At 42.9% G+C, this 20,304-nt stretch overlaps 1 protein-coding gene across 1 annotated transcript in view; it reads left to right on the top strand.

Annotated features, from left to right (window-relative positions):
* Window positions 1–20,304, top strand: part of LOC137438368 (voltage-dependent P/Q-type calcium channel subunit alpha-1A) — a 387,802-nt gene that overhangs the window by 76,875 nt on the left and 290,623 nt on the right. The window contains exons 8-9 of the mRNA XM_078767016.1: window positions 1,367–1,470; window positions 2,326–2,441. Coding sequence (XP_078623142.1) covers window positions 1,367–1,470; window positions 2,326–2,441 — 220 coding nt within the window. The remainder of the gene's footprint in view (window positions 1–1,366; window positions 1,471–2,325; window positions 2,442–20,304) is intronic.

The following is a 20,304-nucleotide window of genomic DNA, read 5'->3' as shown; positions in this document are numbered from 1 at the left end:
TTTATTTGATACTAAGAAGAGTAGCCGTCCCCAGTGATGGAAAAGTTTAAGTTAATCTTTCAATTCAAGTAATTTCATGGAGTGTTAAAAAGGTTAATTGTGTTGCACTCTTGGTTTAACTCAGAGCCAAAGCTTCAGGAACTAAAATGCAAAAGGAGCCAAAGAAGCAAAAGGAGCCAAACCTCTGAATGACTTATGACACCCACCGTGAAATGGTGGTGCAAAATCAGGTTGTGGAGGTTAAATTTGTCTTAGAGGGCAAAATTCAAATAAAATTTTACATCACCATTATTCATGCCTATTCTCCTGTCTTTTCCAAAGTGAATGTTGAGATTTTCAAATGCAGCATGTGAAGCGGCCGCCGGAAACAACAGCCGATGCACGGACAGACACCAACTTCAACTTGTATAATAGATTTATTAATGCTTTATTTATTTACTTTTCAACACTTGTACTGTGATATCTAAAAGGCTGCTGCTGTAGTTTTGTTTATTTATGAGCTCATTGCTATTCTAATTTAGGATCTTCATTAAAGAAAGTTCCTTAAAAAGTTATAAAAGAGAGAAAGGGTGTGGGTGCGACCACCGAGGTTCTTTACCTCGGGGCCCGTGATGGCTCTCGATGCCCCTGCATGTACCGTACTGTGTACACAGCTTAAAACATGACATTACTTTCCGGTGCAGCTAATATATTCTGGTTGTTGTAGAGCGGATAAATATAGTGTTTTGATCTTGGTGACATTTTATGACTTTTTATGGGATAAAAATGAATATTCTCTGATTTTGCCAGCACACGGTGGCAACAAAAAAGTTATGAATCGGATTGGCTTATGGATTTATTAATTACCGTTTCCTTCCTTTTTGAGAAATATTTACATTACGCTTGCGAGCAATTTTGCCCGAAAGGGTCATTGTTAATGATATATTGTGTAAGTTTTGAAAATGGACAATGTATCCTGAAGGAGTAAATTGTGATTGGTTGACTCTTTGGGTGACTCAATGTTTGTTTGGATGACTTAGAAGATATAATTGGGATTTGAGGGAATACTCATCTTCTTCACACCCCAAATCGGTGGCCATTTATCTCCAAGCGGCTAACAATTTTGCCAAGCTGCATTGTGCCAGCAAATGTGATCACATATCATTGAGGGCAAACCATGCTGTTTTAAAACAATGGTATATGACATCTCATCAGAAATCAAGTGGTGTTATCAAAGATGTTAATAGGACAGGTATGTAAAATATCAGAACAGTTTAGGGGCCTTCGTTGGGCCCTGCGACCCATTTCACACCGAGTTTTGGTTTGTGGTCTGACTTGTAAAGCATGTGAACAGTAGTCACAACCCACTCCCACTTTCCCTCCACAGACAAACAGTGCCATGGGTGACCGCTGGAACTGGCTGTACTTTGTTCCATTGATAATCATCGGGTCTTTCTTCATGCTCAACCTGGTACTCGGGGTTCTTTCTGGGTAAGGTTCTCCATTGTGCTATCTGACAAAACTATCCATCGGTTGTGTCGATGTGCATGCCATTTTACAAAATAATTATGGAAAAAGTAAAGTTTCTAACACAAGGTAATGTCTCACTTTGAGGTTGAGGAAAGATCTCAGATTGAAATTTGAAGCAAGCCAAAGATATAAGCCTTTAAAGGAAATAATGGCCTACCAAGTGGAGTTCCGCTGGCAGGGAAGCTTGGAGTGAGGCACACTCATCTCTGAGCTGTTTTGCCTGGGTTCAAATCCCGACCTAGCTATCTAACTCTCGGATGGATGTTAAGCCAAAGGACCCATTTACCAGCACTGCTGCTGTTGTTGGGAGTGAAAGCTCTCACAGTGTCATTCATGAAGAGTAGGCGAGTTCTCGCTGGTACCAAAACAAACTTCTGATTCCTGCACATGTAGTCAAGTATCCTGCATTTGAGTCGATGTTCTACAAAGTGTGTGTGTGTGTGTGTGTGTGTGTGTGTGTGTGTGTGTGTGTGTGTGTGTGTGTGTGTGTGTGTGTGTGTGTGTGTGTGTGTGTCCAGAGTTGAAAAGGTGAAGTTAAAAGCTAAAACTTCTCATATGTTTGGTAAGAAATAAATTGAGTCAAAGTGAAGGCTCCGTAAAACTGAGATAATTTCCTATAAAAGTTGAAAAGATTGTGGGAACAGTTGAGAATTAAAGTGTTAATCAAAGTGCGAGTTGACAGTTTGCTAATGAAGGAGAAGTGCTGAGAAATGAGTGGGTGGTGAAAGTGATTCGTTGAGTCTTGAGTTACTTGCTGAGTCTTTCCTATCTCTGTCAGTAGCGAAAAATGGAAATTCCAAGTGACTTTCTTTGCAGAGAATTTGCAAAGGAGCGTGAGAGGGTTGAAAACCGAAGAGCCTTTCTCAAGCTTCGTCGACAGCAGCAAATCGAAAGGGAACTTAATGGATACCTTGAATGGATCTGCAAAGCTGGTGAGATCTGAATAATTTGTTTATCTTTTAGCATACTTTGAAACAACACTTTGCAACAGATTAAAGTCCAAACTTCTCTCCCTCAAACCCAATTTAAAACATCAAAACCGGTTAGCTAACTGACTGACTTTAACAACCTTCTGGATCATCATCTGGGCTCCCTTCGTTACCAAGATTTTGTCCCTTTAAGCTAAGAACATCTCCGAAGAGTGAGTTCAAAACTTCAGTTGTGTCCAAACATCACTTATTCAGGCAGTTCAGCACAATTGTCAATCAGACATTATCTTGTTGAGGGAATCTTACATTAACAGACATACATTATGCTGATATAACATGTGCTACGTGCTCCTCCCCGACCCCCTGGTCACGGTGTACCTCCGAGCCCGGAGAGCAGTCACGGCAGAAAAATGTGTTATTCTGTGTGTCAAAGATCAATGGAGAAGCCACCCCAATTGTTACTCACAAACAAATATTGTATTGAGATCACACAAAAATAACGGTATAACAACAATAGTATTCAAAAGTACAATCAATATGTCCTATGATGGTACCATCAGTTTTGCAATATATAACTCACTGTGCTCCAAGTGAGTGGAACAAGAACCTTCCCCAATGTCTCTTATTCCCGGGTCCAAGATGAAGTTCATTCGCTCCAGCGATCGCTAGAACGATGTCCAAACGACCAGAATCCCGTGCGGATGGCCAGGGCAGTCACACAGCCTAAGCTGTACAAAAGCGCCCTCAAGGCGACTGGGAAATCCAAAGGCGCCCTACAGGTGACCGAGAGATCACACCCTCGGCTATGGACGAATTAGCCTTCAAAAATCCGCGTCACACACACACCCCAGATCGACGTCTGAATGCGGTGAGAATGGTCGAAAAGAAACGAAACCGTGAGCGAAGCACAAATCCTGCACGAGTCAAAATGGCCGACGACCCGGTCTCATGGCGCATGGCACGGCGATGATTCTCTCCTGAATCGATCGCAAAACCTGACATGCAGGTTGACCGGTCACAGCGATGACAACTCCGTCATAGGAATTCCTCTCCCGGAAACCTGAAAGTTCGCTAGTGACTCTGGCTCGCCAACGTTCGCTTCAGAACCCGGAGCAACTCGGCTTTCTTGTCTGACTCATTCGCTCCGCCCTTTTTTCTACCTCTCCTCTTCTTCCTCGTCTTCCGGTTCCCGATCCGGTTTCCTGTTTCATTTAACATTAACATTTTTACCTTGTGACAATAATAATGGCTATCTCCTTCAAACAATAATAATAATACTACATAGAACCAGAAATGTTTCAAGGGGATGAAAACCACAACAACGGAAGTGACGAATCCGTAACACATGATGAGGCATGACATTTAGTTTGAGAATATACAATATGAGCATCGGATTTCCTGACTTTTCCAACTGTTTATCACTAAAGCAGACTAATACAAGTACTGCAAAATGCAGGCTCTCATTCCATATTGCTTGCTTACACACACACACACACACACACACACACACACACACACACACACACACACACACACACACACACACACACGCACACACACACAACCCAGGTGTTCAGATGCACACTTGCACACATTCAGACACCCAGACACGAAGACACAAATGTGCTCAGACACATGCTCATGACGAGCTCTTCAATGAGCCTCAACAAATATTCACAAAATCATCAAAACACTGGCTTGTGCCGCCTTCTACTTCTGCTTTTATTTGTTGAGTCAAAGTATATTTTACTTATCCTCAGAATCAATTAACATTTCAAGCGAACTCGATGTGCTTTGATTTACCACCGCTGTGACATCTGCCTTTAGTAACCACATTATTAAACCTCCTCCTGTAGCATAGGGGAAGGCTTATTGCTGTTGTAGGGTTTTTTTCTACAATTAGTACCCCAAATTTTAATGGGACTCAAATGGAAGACCAAATACTGCATTGCAGTCATTACATACTGCATTATTACAGTTTATTAAACCCGCAGGAGTAGTAAACACCATTTAGAAATACAGTACTTGTTTATTTATTTATTTTCTTCCTGCACTCTCAACACTCCAAATTTCCAAACTGTATACATTTCCGAGCTGTATCCCGGAGCAGAATGAGACTTTCAGAATGAAAATTTGTATCAGTAATGGGAATACAAAGTACGCTGAGTTGACCTAATTTTGACCATGATTTAATGTTTAATATTGTCGCGTTTACCCTGTAGTGAAGACCTCAGGGCGACAGATGACCAAAATTAGCTTAAACTCCGAGGGGTATACCCAAAAATACGGCGATGTTATTTCTGGTGCTCGCGGGGGAAGGATACCGAGGTTCTTATTTGTACGGATGGACCCGACGGGGGTTTAACCGAACCCACGAACAAATAAACACACAAGACAAGAAATTGAAAGTCAACAAGGAATGATTTAATGAAAATAATGCAAGGAAAAGGAATGTGCAGTAAACTAAAATTCCTAAATGATGATCCTCCATCAGACTCAGACACGAACAAGGGAAAAATGAAAGTAAAAATAAATGTTGGACGTCGTGTAGCCACTTAATGCTGGTCTCAACGATGGTTTGGTGGCGTCACAGGCCCCGCATCCCTGCGCAGGAAAACACGCGTTGGCATGAAGTCGCGTTCACCGTCAGCCGCCAGCGCGAAGTGAACAGGCCAGGCCCTTGGTCCTTCTCGTTCGGCTGCACCAAGCTCCGACCATCCCGAACCACTCTTGGTGTCTTTTCCCACAAGCACACCAGAGAGAGCCAACAATCCTGCGACCCTCCGCCACGCAGCCAGTACCAGAGAGAGCGAATACATGTGCGTCCGCTCGTTACGAATGCCGGAACAAAGAGAGGGAATATTGCGACCGCTCATGATGACGCCCAGCACAGAGAGGGAGAAAATGGCGGTCACTTCGCTTTTTCTTCCTCCATTCTCGAAGGTCCCCTCTGATGTCACGCTCGCTCCAATCACGGAGCGCCGTCGGACGAACCAATCGTCCTTCGGGGCGTGGCCTCACGGCCATTCTTGACGCCCATTGAGAATGGTCGGCTGGGCGGGGTCGTAATGCCTGAGTACTATCGGTGATTATGGTGGTTGTGGCAATGTGCTGATTGCATGGCTGGCTGAGTAAATGTTATATGAAAGAACAAAGGGAAACATCACAAGGACAATTACACACTGGGAATTTATCCTTATGCCAATTACACACATAGGTTCTTCTTCGCGACATTCAGAGCACGCTCATCTACAATTCTATCTTGACTAAGGTGTTTCATTAACTACCCCCACACACAAAACAATATCATGACCTAATTAGTCATTTTAACATGTTTCACCATAACTCGACTAAAGTGTGTTAGATTGGAACAAAATTGCCCTCTCTAGATATCTTTAGAGCAAGGTGCATTTAAGCTTAATTTACATCATACCTCTCTGGGTTAAAGGTCAATGTCTTACACACCTAGGAGTACAAAACCACCATTTAGGTTTTTCTCCCTTTTTCTGCAATGTCCAAGCTGTATCTCGGAGATGGCTGAGGCTTTCGGAATTAATTTTCCATCAATAATGTGAATAAAAAGTATTCAGGGTTGATATAGCTTTTTTATTTACATATTTTTTGTATACAGAATCGAGGTTCATGTAAGAGTAACACATTGAACATGAAAACATGCACAGACACATAACATACAATGAAGGGAGTGGGAGACAAGAGGGGAAGATAGAGGGAAGCACACAAGCACAACAACAGTAGAGAACAGGGAGGTCGGTAGCTCTGTGGAAGGGGGAGGCCTGGGGGAGGAGGGGTACACGGTATAAAGCAAACGAACACTTCTAGGAAATTGAGGAAGGAAGTTGGGGATTGAAAGAGGCAGATTTGGGGTGTTTTAACGGGGATAGAAAAGATCAAGGTTTTGGATGGGGGAGATGGTGGTGAACAGCTGTTTTGAGGACCTGGAGGGAGGAGAGGTATTGAAGAGAGTGTGGGAGATTGTTCCAGAGGCATGAAAAAAGAGGAATGAAAGAGTGAAGGTGAGCAGAGAGTCTTAATTTTCCATCCTCCTCCTCCACACCCCTTCCTCCACCTCCACACCCCTTCTGACCTCACTGACTCCTACAACCACACTCTCTCCTCCTGCCTTGACCAACTTGCGCCTATAAAAACCAAAACAGTTTCTTTCACCCATTCTGCTCCCTGTTTTACCCCTGAACTCCGCCTGATGAAAACTCGTGCTCGCCAACTTGAAAGACTCCGCAATAAAACAGGTCTCACAGTTCACTCCCAGGCCTACAAGGACCACATACAACACTATAAAGATGCCCTCTCCCGCGCCCGCTCCGCCTACTACTACTCAAATTATCCACTCTGGCTCCGGAAACCCAAAAGCACTCTTCTCTACAATAAACAAACTCCTCAGCCCCCTGAACACCACCACCCAGTCATTCACAATAGACAACTGCATCTCCTTCCTTTCATTCTTCCAACGCAAAATTGAAAACATCTACAACAGCTTGACCACCGCCGCACCCGCTCCCCCTCAAACCACCTGCCCCCCCTTATCCTGCCATCCCCTGTCTCAATTCTCCCCAGTCTCCCCTACTGACCTCTCTGAACTCCTCATCGGAATGAAAACTGCCACCTGCACTCTTGACCCCATCCCCTCCAGCTTTGTCAAGGCCTCGCTTCCTGCTCTCTCTCCACTTATCATTGCAACAATAAACTCCTCCCTGTCTACAGGCATCGTCCCACCATCCCTCAAAATTGCTGCTGTTACCCCCATTCTGAAAAAACCTGGACTAAACCCTGACACCCTAAATAACTTCAGACCCATCTCCAACCTACCCTTTCTGTCAAAGGTTTTGGAACGCGCTGTAGCCACACAACTCAAACATCACCTCTCTGCCAATAACCTGTATGAAACATTCCAATCCGGATTCCGCTCCAACCACAGTACTGAAACTGCTCTCCTCAAAATCACCAACGACCTTCTCCTCTCCTCTGATGCTGGCAACCTCAACATTCTCATCCTCCTCGACCTCAGCGCCGCCTTTGACACCATCGATCACACCATCCTCCTCACCCGACTTGAAACCACCTTTAACATTACCGGCACTGCCCTCTCTTGGATTAAATCATACCTCTCTGACAGACGTCAGTTCATCTCCATCAATAACTGCAAATCCCCCACTGCTCCCCTCCCCCAAGGTGTCCCCCAAGGTTCAGTTCTTGGCCCCCTCCTCTTCATCCTTTACCTGTCCCCCCTCGGTCACTTAATCCGCCGTCATGGTCTCCAATTCCACTGCTTCGCCGATGACATCCAGCTTTTCATCTCCACCAAGTCCATCTCCACCGCCACCCACTCTATCCTGACAAACTGCATCACTGAAATAAAATCCTGGCTTCAAATCAACTTCCTCAAACTTAACTGTGATAAATCTGAAATAATCATCATTGGCCCAAAAACGCTCACCAAGTCCACCCATAACTTTGCCCTCAACATCGACGGTTTCCCAGTATCCACCTCCCCTCACATCCGGAATCTTGGCATCATCTTTGACCAAACCCTCTCCTTCGACAAATACACTAAACAGATCACAAAGACAGCCTTCTTTCACCTGAAAAACATCGCCCGTCTCCGTCCATCCCTCTCCTCCGTGGCTGCAGAAACCCTCATCCACGCCTTCATCACTTCCCGTCTGGACTACTGCAATAGCCTCCTTTATGGTTCACCCTCAACAATCACCAATAAACTCCAATACATTCAGAACTCCGCTGCCCGTCTACTCACCCATTCCTGGACCCGTGACCACATCACCCCCGTCCTTTACAAGCTTCACTGGCTCCCCATCTCCCAGAGAATCCAGTACAAAATCCTCCTCTTGACCTACAAAGCCCTCCATAACCTGGCCCCATCCTACCTGGCTGACCTCCTCTCCAGACACACTCCCACCCGCAACCTCCGCTCTGCTGGTACCAACCTCCTGACCCCCCCCCATCCGGACCAAATTTAGATCCTGGGGGGACAGGGCCTTCTCCATCGCTGCTCCCACCCTCTGGAACTCGCTACCTCACACCATCAGAGACTCCTCCTCACTCACCACATTCAAAACATCACTCAAGACCCACCTGTTCAACACTGCATTCAACATTTAACCCGCAGCATCTAACCCCTGACTATCTCCTCTCCTTCTCCCTCCTTTGTGCTTTGAATATTTCCCTATTGATTCTTCTTTTTTTGCAATTGTTTTTATGTTTTGCTATGCATTATGTTTTGCACTCTGTCAAAGCGTCTTTGGGCTTCCTGAAAAGCGCTATATAAAATAAATGCATTATTATTATTATTATTATTAATTTTGGCAGTTTCACCAGAAGAGGGTTACTGGCAGTTCTTGTGCGTCCTGCAGGAATATTTGGGGGACACATCACAGACAGAGCTGGGGGAGCTAGGCCAGAGAGGAGTCGGGAGAAGACAAAGGCCACCAACCTGCCTGCGGTGAGAGAGTGAAAGGCCCTCAGAATCAGCTTCTTCACGGGAGACACCAATGATCCTGAAAGCTTTGGTTTCTACAGCGTGAAGCCGAGCTAGGTGTGAGTCAGGAGCACCAGCCCAGAGTGGAGAGCAGTATTCTATTGAACTATGGATGAAAGCCTTGTATGCGGTGAGGAGCTCAGGTGTGCCAAGGAAGGACTTCGCACGACGGAGGATGCTCAGTCGGCGACTGGCTTTGGAGGCCAGCTTGGAAATGTGGTTTTCCCAGGAAAGATCATGGCAGAAGTGAGACCCAAAAGTTTGAGTGACAGAACTTCTTGGAGAGGATTGTTGAGAAAGTAGGTGGGAGGGTTTTCCAGATGGTCTTTTTGGAGAGACATAGTGAGAATGTGAGATTGGTCAGGATTGAAAGACATGTTCCACTTGTTTGACCAGTTTGTGATTTTGTCCAGGTCTGCAGAGAGTGAAGGGGCTGCTGCCTGCTGATCTGTGGGTTGAGATCTGGAGCGGCAGAGAGTGGAGTCATCAGCAAAGAGATAGAGAGGATTTTCCATAGAGTCGGAAAGATCATTGATGAATACCAAAGAAAAGCACAGGGCCCAGAACACTGCCTTGGGGAACTCCAGCCTGAACAGGAAGGGGAGATGAGAGAAAACCATTCAAGGCCACACGTTGACTATGACTAGAGGGGAAGTCCGCAAGCCATGTGTTGAGATTTCCATGGATACCATAGGATGAGAGTTTTGTGAGCAGAGCGGGGTGCCAGACCATATCGAAGGAACGAGATATGTCAAGGGAGACGGCTGATTTCCTGTTTGGCGTTGATCATATTCAGGGGAGGGGGTTGAAGCATGTAGCACAGTACCAGGATGTCATATGAAAAGTGAATGGGGTTTTGAGTGATATTTTTAGAGGGATAAATTATACAGGAATTTAGTGAGGCCTCATGTTGTGTACAGTTTTGCTTACCAGATCTGAGGAAGGACGTATATGCCAAAGAGAGGGTACAGCATACAACAACAACACAACATGCATTTTAAGGCCATTTTCCCTGCAAGAGCGGGGGTTAGCCTTGCAGTCCCCATGACAATCTTCTCCATTTTGCCCTATTTTCTGCATCTCTCCTTGTTAACCCCCTTGCCCGCATTTCTTTTTCCACCATCTTTAGCCAAGTCTTTCTCGGTCTTCCCCGTCCTCTACTTCCTTCTACATTCATTTCCATCACTCTTCTCAACCAGTCACTTTCATCCTTCCTCAACACATGACCAAACCATCTCAACCTGTTCCTCTTCACAGCATAGAGTACAGCATAGAGTCGCTACATTCATCCCGGGCCTAGCTAGACAAAGCTGTGAGGAGCGGCTGAAATAGACCAAACTTTTTCATGAGAATGAAGTTGATTGCAAAGGGATCTTATCGAGATGTTCAAGATAATAAGGGGTAGAGACAAAATAGGTGTGAATGTGTTTTTTCAACAGAATGGACACTGCCAGAACTAGAACAGCACTTGGTAGTATGTGTCCTTGGCTATCGCTGGTCGGACCAACATCTTTCAATTTAAAATAATTCTCGCTGGGTTCTGATCGTGACTAACATTGAACCAATTCTTCCTTATCACATACCCAACCTGCCCACCAAGTTTTGTCCCAATCAGTGCACAACTTTTTGAGATATCTGTTCACAGACAAACAAACAAACAGACAAACAAAGAGAATAGAAAGGGGTGAAAAGCATAACATCTGTTCACCTTCAGTGGAGGAGGTAACAAGGGGCCGCAGTTTAAGAGTAATTAAGAGGAGAGTTAGTATGGTAGCCAAGGTAGGGGTGTTTAACTCAGAGAGAGCTGAATGCATTCAATGGTCTCCCTGCAAGGATACCAACAGTGGAGTGGATTGTTTCAAAATTGAGTTTGATAGGAATCTGGAAGTAATGGGACTGTGGGAGTACTAAGATGTTGGCATGATTGCACAGGCTTGATGGGCCTAATGGCCTCCTGCATTTAGGTTACTCATAATCCCTTATATTTGCTTGTAACCTCGAAAATTCTAGTCGAGTGTCCTTACCACAAGATATAGTTTCTTGCCACCATGCCTGCATAAAAAATGCTATTGAAAAAATAACAGGACAGAGACAGACATTGCCACGATTTTCTTTGTCATACCAAAGTGTGTTTTTAATTTCAACTGGGACTAGCTGTGAACTCTCCTTTGTCCAACCAGTAATAGAATGTCCCTTTCTGCGGCAACACAATCCTCAGGGACGGCCGTGTGCTGAAGCTGAAATAAACAGCACGAGTCCAATAAGTGCACATAGCGAATGCGAGCGGCATTATATGGGAGGTCGATGGTTCCAACCCGAGTTGAGTCATACCAAACAAAGACTTTAGAAATGCCAGAGGTTGATAGACGTCTGGGTCTGGCCTGGGGAGTCATGGATTCACTTGATCATGGGGTGTGGCGCTGTCGGTATCTATGCAGGAGAACGAAAGTCAGAGTTTTTATGACTTTGGTGCTTCCAGTCTTGCTCTGGATGCGATACTTGGACCCTTACCAAGGGCCAGAAAATGAGACTTAACCCCCTTTTTAATTTATTTTTTTTGTATACAGAATCGAGGCTCATGTAAGAGATAACACATTGAACATGAAAACATGCACAGACACATAAAACATACAATGAAGGGCGTGGCAGATAAGAGGGGGAGTGAGAGGGAAGCACACAAGCACAGCAACAGTAGAGAATAGGGATGTCAGAAGATCTGTGGGAGGGGTAGGGCTGGGAGAGGAGGGAAAGGGTACACTGTATAAAGTAAATTAACACTACGATGAATTTCAGGAAAGAAGTTGGGGATTGAAAGAGGCGGAATTGGGGTGTTTTAATGGGGGTAGAAAAGATCAAGGTTTTGGATGGGAGCGATGGTGGTGAACAGCTCTTTTAAAGACCTGGAGGGAGGAGAGGTATTGAAGAGAGTGTGGGAGATTGTTCCAGAGGTGGGAGAAATGAGGAATGAAAGAGTGAAGAGTGAAGCAGAGATACAAAAGTGAAGCAGAGATACATACAAGAGTGAAGGTGAGCAGAGAGTCTTGATTTTGGCAGTTTCACCAGAAGAGGGTTGGTGGCAGATCTTGTGCGTCCTGCAGGAATATTTGGGGGACAGAGCACAGACAGAGCAGGGGGAGCAAGGCCAGAGAGGAGTCGGTAGAAGATAGAAAGACCACCAACCTGCCTGCGGTGAGAGAGAGAAAGGCCCTCAGAATCATCTTCATCGTGGGAGATACCAATGATTCCGAATGCTTTGGTTTCAACTGCATGAAGCTGAGATAGGTGTGGGGCAGGAGGACCAGCCCAGAGGGGAGAGCAGTATTCCATTGAGCTGCGGATGAAAGCTTTGTATGTGGTGAGGAGCTCAGAAGTGCCCAGAAAGGATATTGCACGACAGGGGATGTCCAGACAGCGACTGGCTTTGGAGGCCAGCTTGGAAATGTGGTTTGCCCAGGAAAGATCATGGCAGATAGTGAGACCCAAAAGCTTGAGTGAGAAGCTCTTGTTGCCGAGCAAAAGACTTCTAACTCTGCTAAGACTGGAATTGACAAAGGTAAATCTAAGTTGTGGAATGAGAAGCCACAAGGAAACACTGAGCCTGAGAAGAGAGTTTGGCCATTTCAATTTCACTCAGTTGATGCAGAGTGGCAGCCCGATGCTTGTGCAGCTTTATGTCTTCCGTTTGAGAAACCAAATGGAGTGAGTGCTGGTGGTCATCACTTGCCTCTCACTCGTCCAGACATGTGTGAGATCAAAGGCATAATGCCAGATGGGAACTGCATGTTCTGCTCGCTGTCATATGTTGTGACAGGTTCTGAAGCCCACCACGAGGCAGTCCGTGCTAAAATAGTCCAGCACATGAGAGATATTGCCCCCTGTATGCTGGGACATATCAAAAGCTATTCGGGACTGAGCACTTGTTCAAGCATGGATGAGTCCATCGAGCAAAGCAAGATGGACAGGTATGCCTGGGGCACGGATCTCGAACTGCTTACCTTTGCACATTTGACCAAAACGTGTTTGTTTTTCTACTCAGTGGTACCATGGAACTGGAACCGATATGAACCCCACAATGTAGACAGAAGGTTGGCTGTCGACGTTGCAGCTAAGTCCATCTACCTGAGACACACGGGCAGTCATTATGATTTTGTCATCTCAACTAAAGAGGTTTGCAGTTCAAGTGCTACCCCGCCTGGGAAAAACAAACGCACCAATTCACAGCAGAATGTCAATGATGGAAAGTCAGACAAGAAAAAGAAACCTGTTAATAACAGGAACCCCCAGACAGCCAATATACAGGAATGGCCTGATCATAGGTACTATTCCATCACTGAGGAATGGCAGCGCTCAGCATGCAATATGCTCGGTCTGGTTTTCATCAGGTCCAATGGTATGAGTTGTGGTGGTCCAAATGTGATTCTTACATGTCCAGACCATCACAGATTTCAAAAAATCAAAGGCGACGGCAACTATTTATTTCGCTCATTTGCACATATCATCACTGGCTCGCAACAACACGGAGCTGTGTGTTCTGCAATTATTATTATTATTATTATTTTGTATACAGAGTCGAGGCTCGTGAAAGAGCTAACATTTATCAAACAAACAAATCAAACAAACAAGCAAACAAAGTATATAAAAAGGGGAGCGGTCGACAAGATGGGGAGAGATGGGGAGGAAGCACACAAACACAACATTTGAGAGCAGGGACATCAGGAGATGTGTGGGAGGGAGAGGGCCTGGGGGGAGGCAGGATAGGTATAAAACGCAAGGACACCAAGGACTTCCAGGAAAGAAGTCGGCACCTCAAAAAAGTGGAATTGGGGTGAAATTAGCAGGGGTAGTAAAGATCAAGGTTTTGGATTAGGGAAGATAAGACATGGTGGTGAACAGCCGTTTTAAAGACCTGGAGGGAGGAGTGGGATTGAAGAGAGTGAGGGAGTTTGTTCCAGAGGCGGGAGAAAAGAGGAATGAAGGAGTGAAGGTGAGCAGAAGGTCTTGATTTTGGCAGTTTAACCATAAGAGGGTTGCAGGCAGATCTTGTGCGACCTGTAGGAATATTTTGGGGACAGAGCCCAGACATGTCTGGGACAGACATGTCAATGTGATATGTCAATTGACATGACGTGTCAATGTCACTTGTCACTTGTCACTTGTCTTGTCCCAGACATGTCAATTGTCACACACATGTCTGATATTGAGCCATTCATACTTTCCACTGGTGTGTCCAGTGTTGAAGCCTACATAAGAGCTTCTCGTATGGATAGTGCAGGTACTTGGGGTACAGAAAACGAAATTCTTACTCTCACACATTTGCTGTCTACCCCAGTGTATGTGTACAACAACGAGAGTATGGATTGGGTAAGGTACTCCCCTATGCATGTAGATGAAAATTTGCATGAAAATGTCATGCAGATGGCTATGTAAACCAAGCTGCAGCATGATCACTTTTAAGTTCTCTCGAATGTAAATCCACAGTAACTATTTTGGCCGTTTCTAAGTGCAGGTCAATGTGTGGCATGAGGCTGGATGAAGACAATACTCTTGGAGAAACGAGCAATAAGACAGAGCTGCAAGATACAGACAGGGTTACTTAAGACAATATAGGAACACATGTGCAGTGTTTGACATTGCTGACTAAGATATCTTGACACTTTTCCTCCATTATTGGGTTTCCTCCAAGTACCATATACCATTGTGTTATTCCACATTGTAAAAAATTACAGAAACAAGTGAATAAAAAAAATTATGCTAAATTAAAAAGGCAATGTAGGGATGACAAACTACAGTCTAAAAAAGGTCCGAAACAAGAGAGGGATGATGTTGGTTTAGACTTTAGAGAGTAGCTAGCAGTATTACCATCACATAACAATCCCGACATCACTGCCTCATTTACACTTCTTCAGTTATTGCTTCAAGCTTCTACAAACACTCCACTGGTTACAACAGTATTTGATTACTCCTGCAGTGTAGCCACATAATGAGACGACAAATTAGCAGCCTGAGTACAGTTATAATATCACTACATGATCATCAACTTCTTACAAACTGCATGAACATCTCCAATAACAGCATTCTATAATTATCTCCATTTGTGATTGGTTACTCTAAGTTGATAAAAAAGAAAAGTAGGAAAGAGAACTGAAGCTGCAAGAAGTCCCTGAAATTATATAGGAACTTCTTATACCAATGCAGAAATGAAATATAAGAGCTTCTAATACTTTTAGCTAGGCCGAGCCCAAGACAATAGTCTGGAGGCAGTGATGTAGGGGTTGTTATGTGATGGCAATGCTGTTAGCTACTCTCTAAACCAACATCATCCCTATCTTGTTTCGGACCTTTTTTAGACTGTAGTTTGTCATCCCTACATTTCCTTTTAAATTTAGCATAAATTTTTTTATTCACTTGTGTATATATATAGGTACTCATATATATATATACAGTCACATAAAAAAGTAAGTACACCCCATGCAAAGTTTTGACTTTTTCAACATATTTCGACATACAGCTATTTGATCTCATTTCAACAATATTGATAGATAAAGGTGATATAATATAACAAATATCATGAAACATTTACATTTTGTAGTCCATTGTGTAATTTAAATAAACATAAATGCAAATTTCGCATGTGGAAAAAGTAAGTACACCCCTACATTTATCACTACTTCAAATACCTAAAATTAGAATCAGGTGCACCAGCTCAGGTGCAAATGATTAGAACATCGTTAGAGAGGATCTTGGAGGAACCTGTCTTATTTAAACCTCAGACATTTAGTTTGGTTTGCTCTTTGTTGTTAAGTGTGCCGCGTCACCATGCCTAAATCAAAAGAGCTCTCTGAGGCCTTCAGAAAGAAGGTTATAGATGCCTACGAGTCTGGGAAGGGATTTAAAAAGATCTCCAAACAATTTGAAATCAATCATTGGACTGTCCGGAAGATCATATGCAAGTGGAGAAGATTCCAAACAACTGCCAACTTGTTCAGGCCAGGCCGCCCCAGCAAGTTCAGCCCGATAGCAGACCGCAAGGTGCTGAAAGAAGTCTCTAAGAACCCCAGAGTGTCATCACAGGACCTACAGGTAGCTCTTGCCACTGTTTTTTTTTTTTTTTTTTTTTTGTATACAAGATCGAGGCTCGTGAAAGAGCGAACATTAATCACCTAAAATTGTGTCAAAGTGCACGAGTCTACCATTAGAAAGAGGTTGCACAAATTTGATCTACATGGGAGGTGTGCCAGGAGGAAACCTTTGCTGTCCAGAAAGAACATCAGGGCAAGACTAAAGTTTGCCAATGAACACCAAGGCAAAGACCAGCACTTCCGGAACAATGTGCTCTGCACAGATGAGTCAAAGGTAGAGCTATTTGGCCACAGTACCAGAAGACATGTTTGGCGAAAACCAAAGACAGCATTTGACCACAAGAACCTGATATCAACTGTAAAGCATGGTGGTGGAAATATTATGGTTTGGGGCAGCTTTGCTGCATCACAGCCTGGGCAGCTCACCATCATAGAATCCACTATGAATTCTTCATTGTACCAGAGGGTGCTTGAGGATAATGTGAGGCCATCTGTCGGAAAGTTGAAGCTCAACCGAAAGTAGACCTTGCAACATGACAATGACCCTAAACATACCAGTAAATCCATCAAGGAATGGCTGAAAAGAAAGAAATGGAGGTTACTGGAATGGCCAAGTCAAAGCCCAGATCTAAATCCCATCAAGATGTTGTGGGGGGATTTGAAACGAGCTGTGCATGCAAGAAACTCCTCAAACATCGCACAGCTGAAAGAATTCTGCATGGAGGAGTGGGCAAAAATTTCTCCCAGTCGATGTCAGAGACTGGTTGACAGTTATAAGAAACGCCTACTTGAGGTTGTTTCTGCCAAATGGGGCAATACCACCTATTAGAGCCAAGGGTGTACTTACTTTTTCCACATGCGAAATTTGCATTTATGATTATTTAAATTATACAATGGAATACAAAATGTAAATGTTTCATGATATATGTTATATTATATCACCTTTATTTGTCAACATTGTTGAAATGAAGATCAAATAGCTGTATGTTGAAATATGTTGAAAAAGTCAAAATTTTACATGGGGTGTACTTACTTTTTCACGTGACTCTATATTTTCTTTATATCACTAGCTTGGCTCGGCTCGCTACGCTCGCCTCACCACGCTCGCCTCACCACGCTCGCCTCACCACGTGTCGTTACATAGGAACGGGTTTTTTTTAGCTGAGGATAATGACTGTACCTGAGTTGCTGTGTTATGATTTACACCAATCATAATACGAACAAGTACAGATACATTCAAAGTACACCGCCCCCATGCCAAATAATTAAATATATTGCAGCGTGGCATTGCCGGTGCGCCTCCGGCGCCCGGCAATACCGCAGTGCACCTCATAGACGCTGCATTGGGAGGGAGAGGTGTACGCTAATTGATCAATTAATTGTATAATTAAAATCAATAAAAGATTATCACAAAATATTTTCTTAATCAATTGGCTAATAGCATAACTAAACCAACCACAAGTGCTTCATCCGAAGATGTATCTTTTAGAAATTTAATTAAATAAGTCATTAATAAAAAATTAAATAATTAATTGATTAATCAATAAATTAATTAATCGATTAATCAATAAATAATTAAGCGATTAAATGATTAATCAATAAATCAAAAATATCCTTGATAGCCACATCACTTGGTCACTCATGTCCAAATATTAGCTTCCGAGCTCAAAAGGTGCTTGAGATATTGGCCAAATGAGAAAGAAAATAAATAAATGATTAATAATGAAAATAAATAAATAATAATCATAAAAAAATTAAATTATTAATCAATTCGGTCACAGAACACATAAACCACCACCATTTCATCAGAATCTGTAACTGTTTTTTTTTTGTTTTTTTTAAACGAATTAATCGAATAATTAAATAATTAATCGATTAATTGATTAATTGATTAATCAATAAATCAAAAATATCCTTGATAGCCACATCACTTGGTCACTCATGTCCAAATATTAGCTTCCGAGCTCAAAAGGTGCCTGAGATATTGGCCAAATGAGAAAGAAAATAAATAAATGATTAATAATGAAAATAAATAAATAATAATCATTAAAAAATTAAATTATTAATCAATTCGGTCACAGAACACATAAACCACCACCATTTCATCAGAATCTGTAACTTTACAAAAAATCTTTTTTTTGTCATTAATCAAATAATGAAATAATTAATCGACTAATTGATTAATTGATTAATCAATAAATCAAAAATAGCCTTTGCAGCCAAATCACCTGGTCATTAGCATGTCCAAATATCAGCTTCCTCACTCAAAAGGTGCCTGAGTTAATGGTCAGAAGAGAAAGGAAATTTAATTAATTAAATAAGTACTTAATTAATAGCTAATAATTAAATAACTTCTCAATTAATTGATTAATCAAAAAACAAAAAATATTGTTTTTGACAAAGGACTTGCTCACTATTGTGCCGAAATTTCAGCTTCCTAGCTCAAAGGATTGCTGAGATATCGCCCGGACAAACAAACAAACAAACAAGAAAGAAAGAAAACAAACAAACAACCAGAGTGAAAACTGAGTACTCCCTTTCAGCGTGCGTCACTGCCGAGCCCCCTTCGGTGCCCAGCAATGACGATTTGCAATGCCTGGAGATGGCATAGGAAAGGTGTGGTGTACAACAATTATTTTGCACAAATTTATTTGTAGCGTTTGTGATATTACATTTTTATAAGCAATTTAGGTTGAAGATTTAGGATGAAAAAATATTACACCTCACCACCAAGTAATTCAAAACACCTCACCACCACGTAATTCAAAACACTTCACCACCACATAATTCAAAACACCTCACAACCATGTAAATCAAAACACCTCACCACTATGTAAATCAAAACACATCACCACCATGTAATTCAACAAGCCTCACCACCACATAATTCAAAACAACTCACCACCACCTAATTGAAAACACCTCACCACCACGTGATTCAAAACACCTCACCACCATGTGATTCAAAACACCTCACCACCACATAATTAAAAACACCGCACCACCATGTAATTCAAAACACCTCATCACCACGAAATTCAAAACACCTCAGCACCATGTAATTCAAAACACCTCAGCACCACGTAATTAAAAACACCTCACCACCATGTAATTCAAAACACCTCACCACCACGAAATTCAAAACACCTCACCACCACGTAATTCAAAACACCTCATCACCACGTAATTAAAAACACCTCAGCACCATGTAATTCAAAACACCTCAGCACCATGTAATTCAAAACACCTCACCACCATGTTATTAAAAACACTTCACAACCACGGAAACAAAAGTTTGAGGGAGTAGTTCAGTGACAACACAGATACTGCCCAGATATGTGGATATACAGTCATGTGAAAAAGTAAGCACGCCCTTTGTAAAGTTTTGACTTTTTCAACATATTTCAACATACAGCTATTTGATCTTCATTTCAACAATATTGATAGATAAAGGTGATATCATATAACAAACATCATGAAACATTTACATTTTGTAGTCCATTGTATAACTTAAATAAACATAAATGCAAATTTCGCATGTGGAAAACGTAAGTACACCCCCACATTTATCACTACTTCAAATACCTAAAATTAGAATCAGGTGCACCAGCTCAGGTGCAAATGATTAGAACATCGTTAGAGAGGATCTTGGAGGAACCTGTCTTATTTAAACCTCAGACATTTAGTTTGGTTTGCTCTTTGTTGTTAAGTGTGCCACGTCACCATGCCTAGATCAAAAGAGCTCTCTGAGGCCTTCAGAAAGAAGGTTATAGATGCCTACGAGTCTGGGAAGGGATTTAAAAAGATCTCCAAACAATTTGAAATCAATCATTGGACTGTCCGGAAGATCATATGCAAGTGGAGAAGATTCCAAACAACTGCCAACTTGTTCAGGCCAGGCTGCCCCAGCAAGTTCAGCCCGATAGCAGACCGCAAGCTGCTGAAAGAAGTCTCTAAGAACCCCAGAGTGTCATCACAGGACCTACAGGTAGCTCTTGCCACTGTTTTTTTTGTTTTTGTTTTTTTGTATACAAGATCGAGGCTCGTGAAAGAGCGAACATTAATCACACAGAAAGACAAACAGACACATAAAACAAATAACATCGGGAGCGGTAGACAAGATGGGGAGAGAGGGGGAAGGACCCAAACACAACATTTGAGAGCAGAGACCGAGAGACATGGAGACGTCGAGAGAACTGTGGGAGGGAGAGGGCTTTGGGGGAGAGGCATGGGAAGGGGGGGGGGGGGGTGGGAG

Source organism: Myxine glutinosa, chromosome 13, assembly GCF_964187855.1.
Source record: "Myxine glutinosa chromosome 13, kmMyxGlut1.1, whole genome shotgun sequence".
NCBI lineage: Eukaryota > Metazoa > Chordata > Myxini > Myxiniformes > Myxinidae > Myxine > Myxine glutinosa.
The sequence above is the reverse complement of the archived record's forward strand: the minus strand, read 5'-3'. Positions and strand labels throughout refer to the sequence as shown.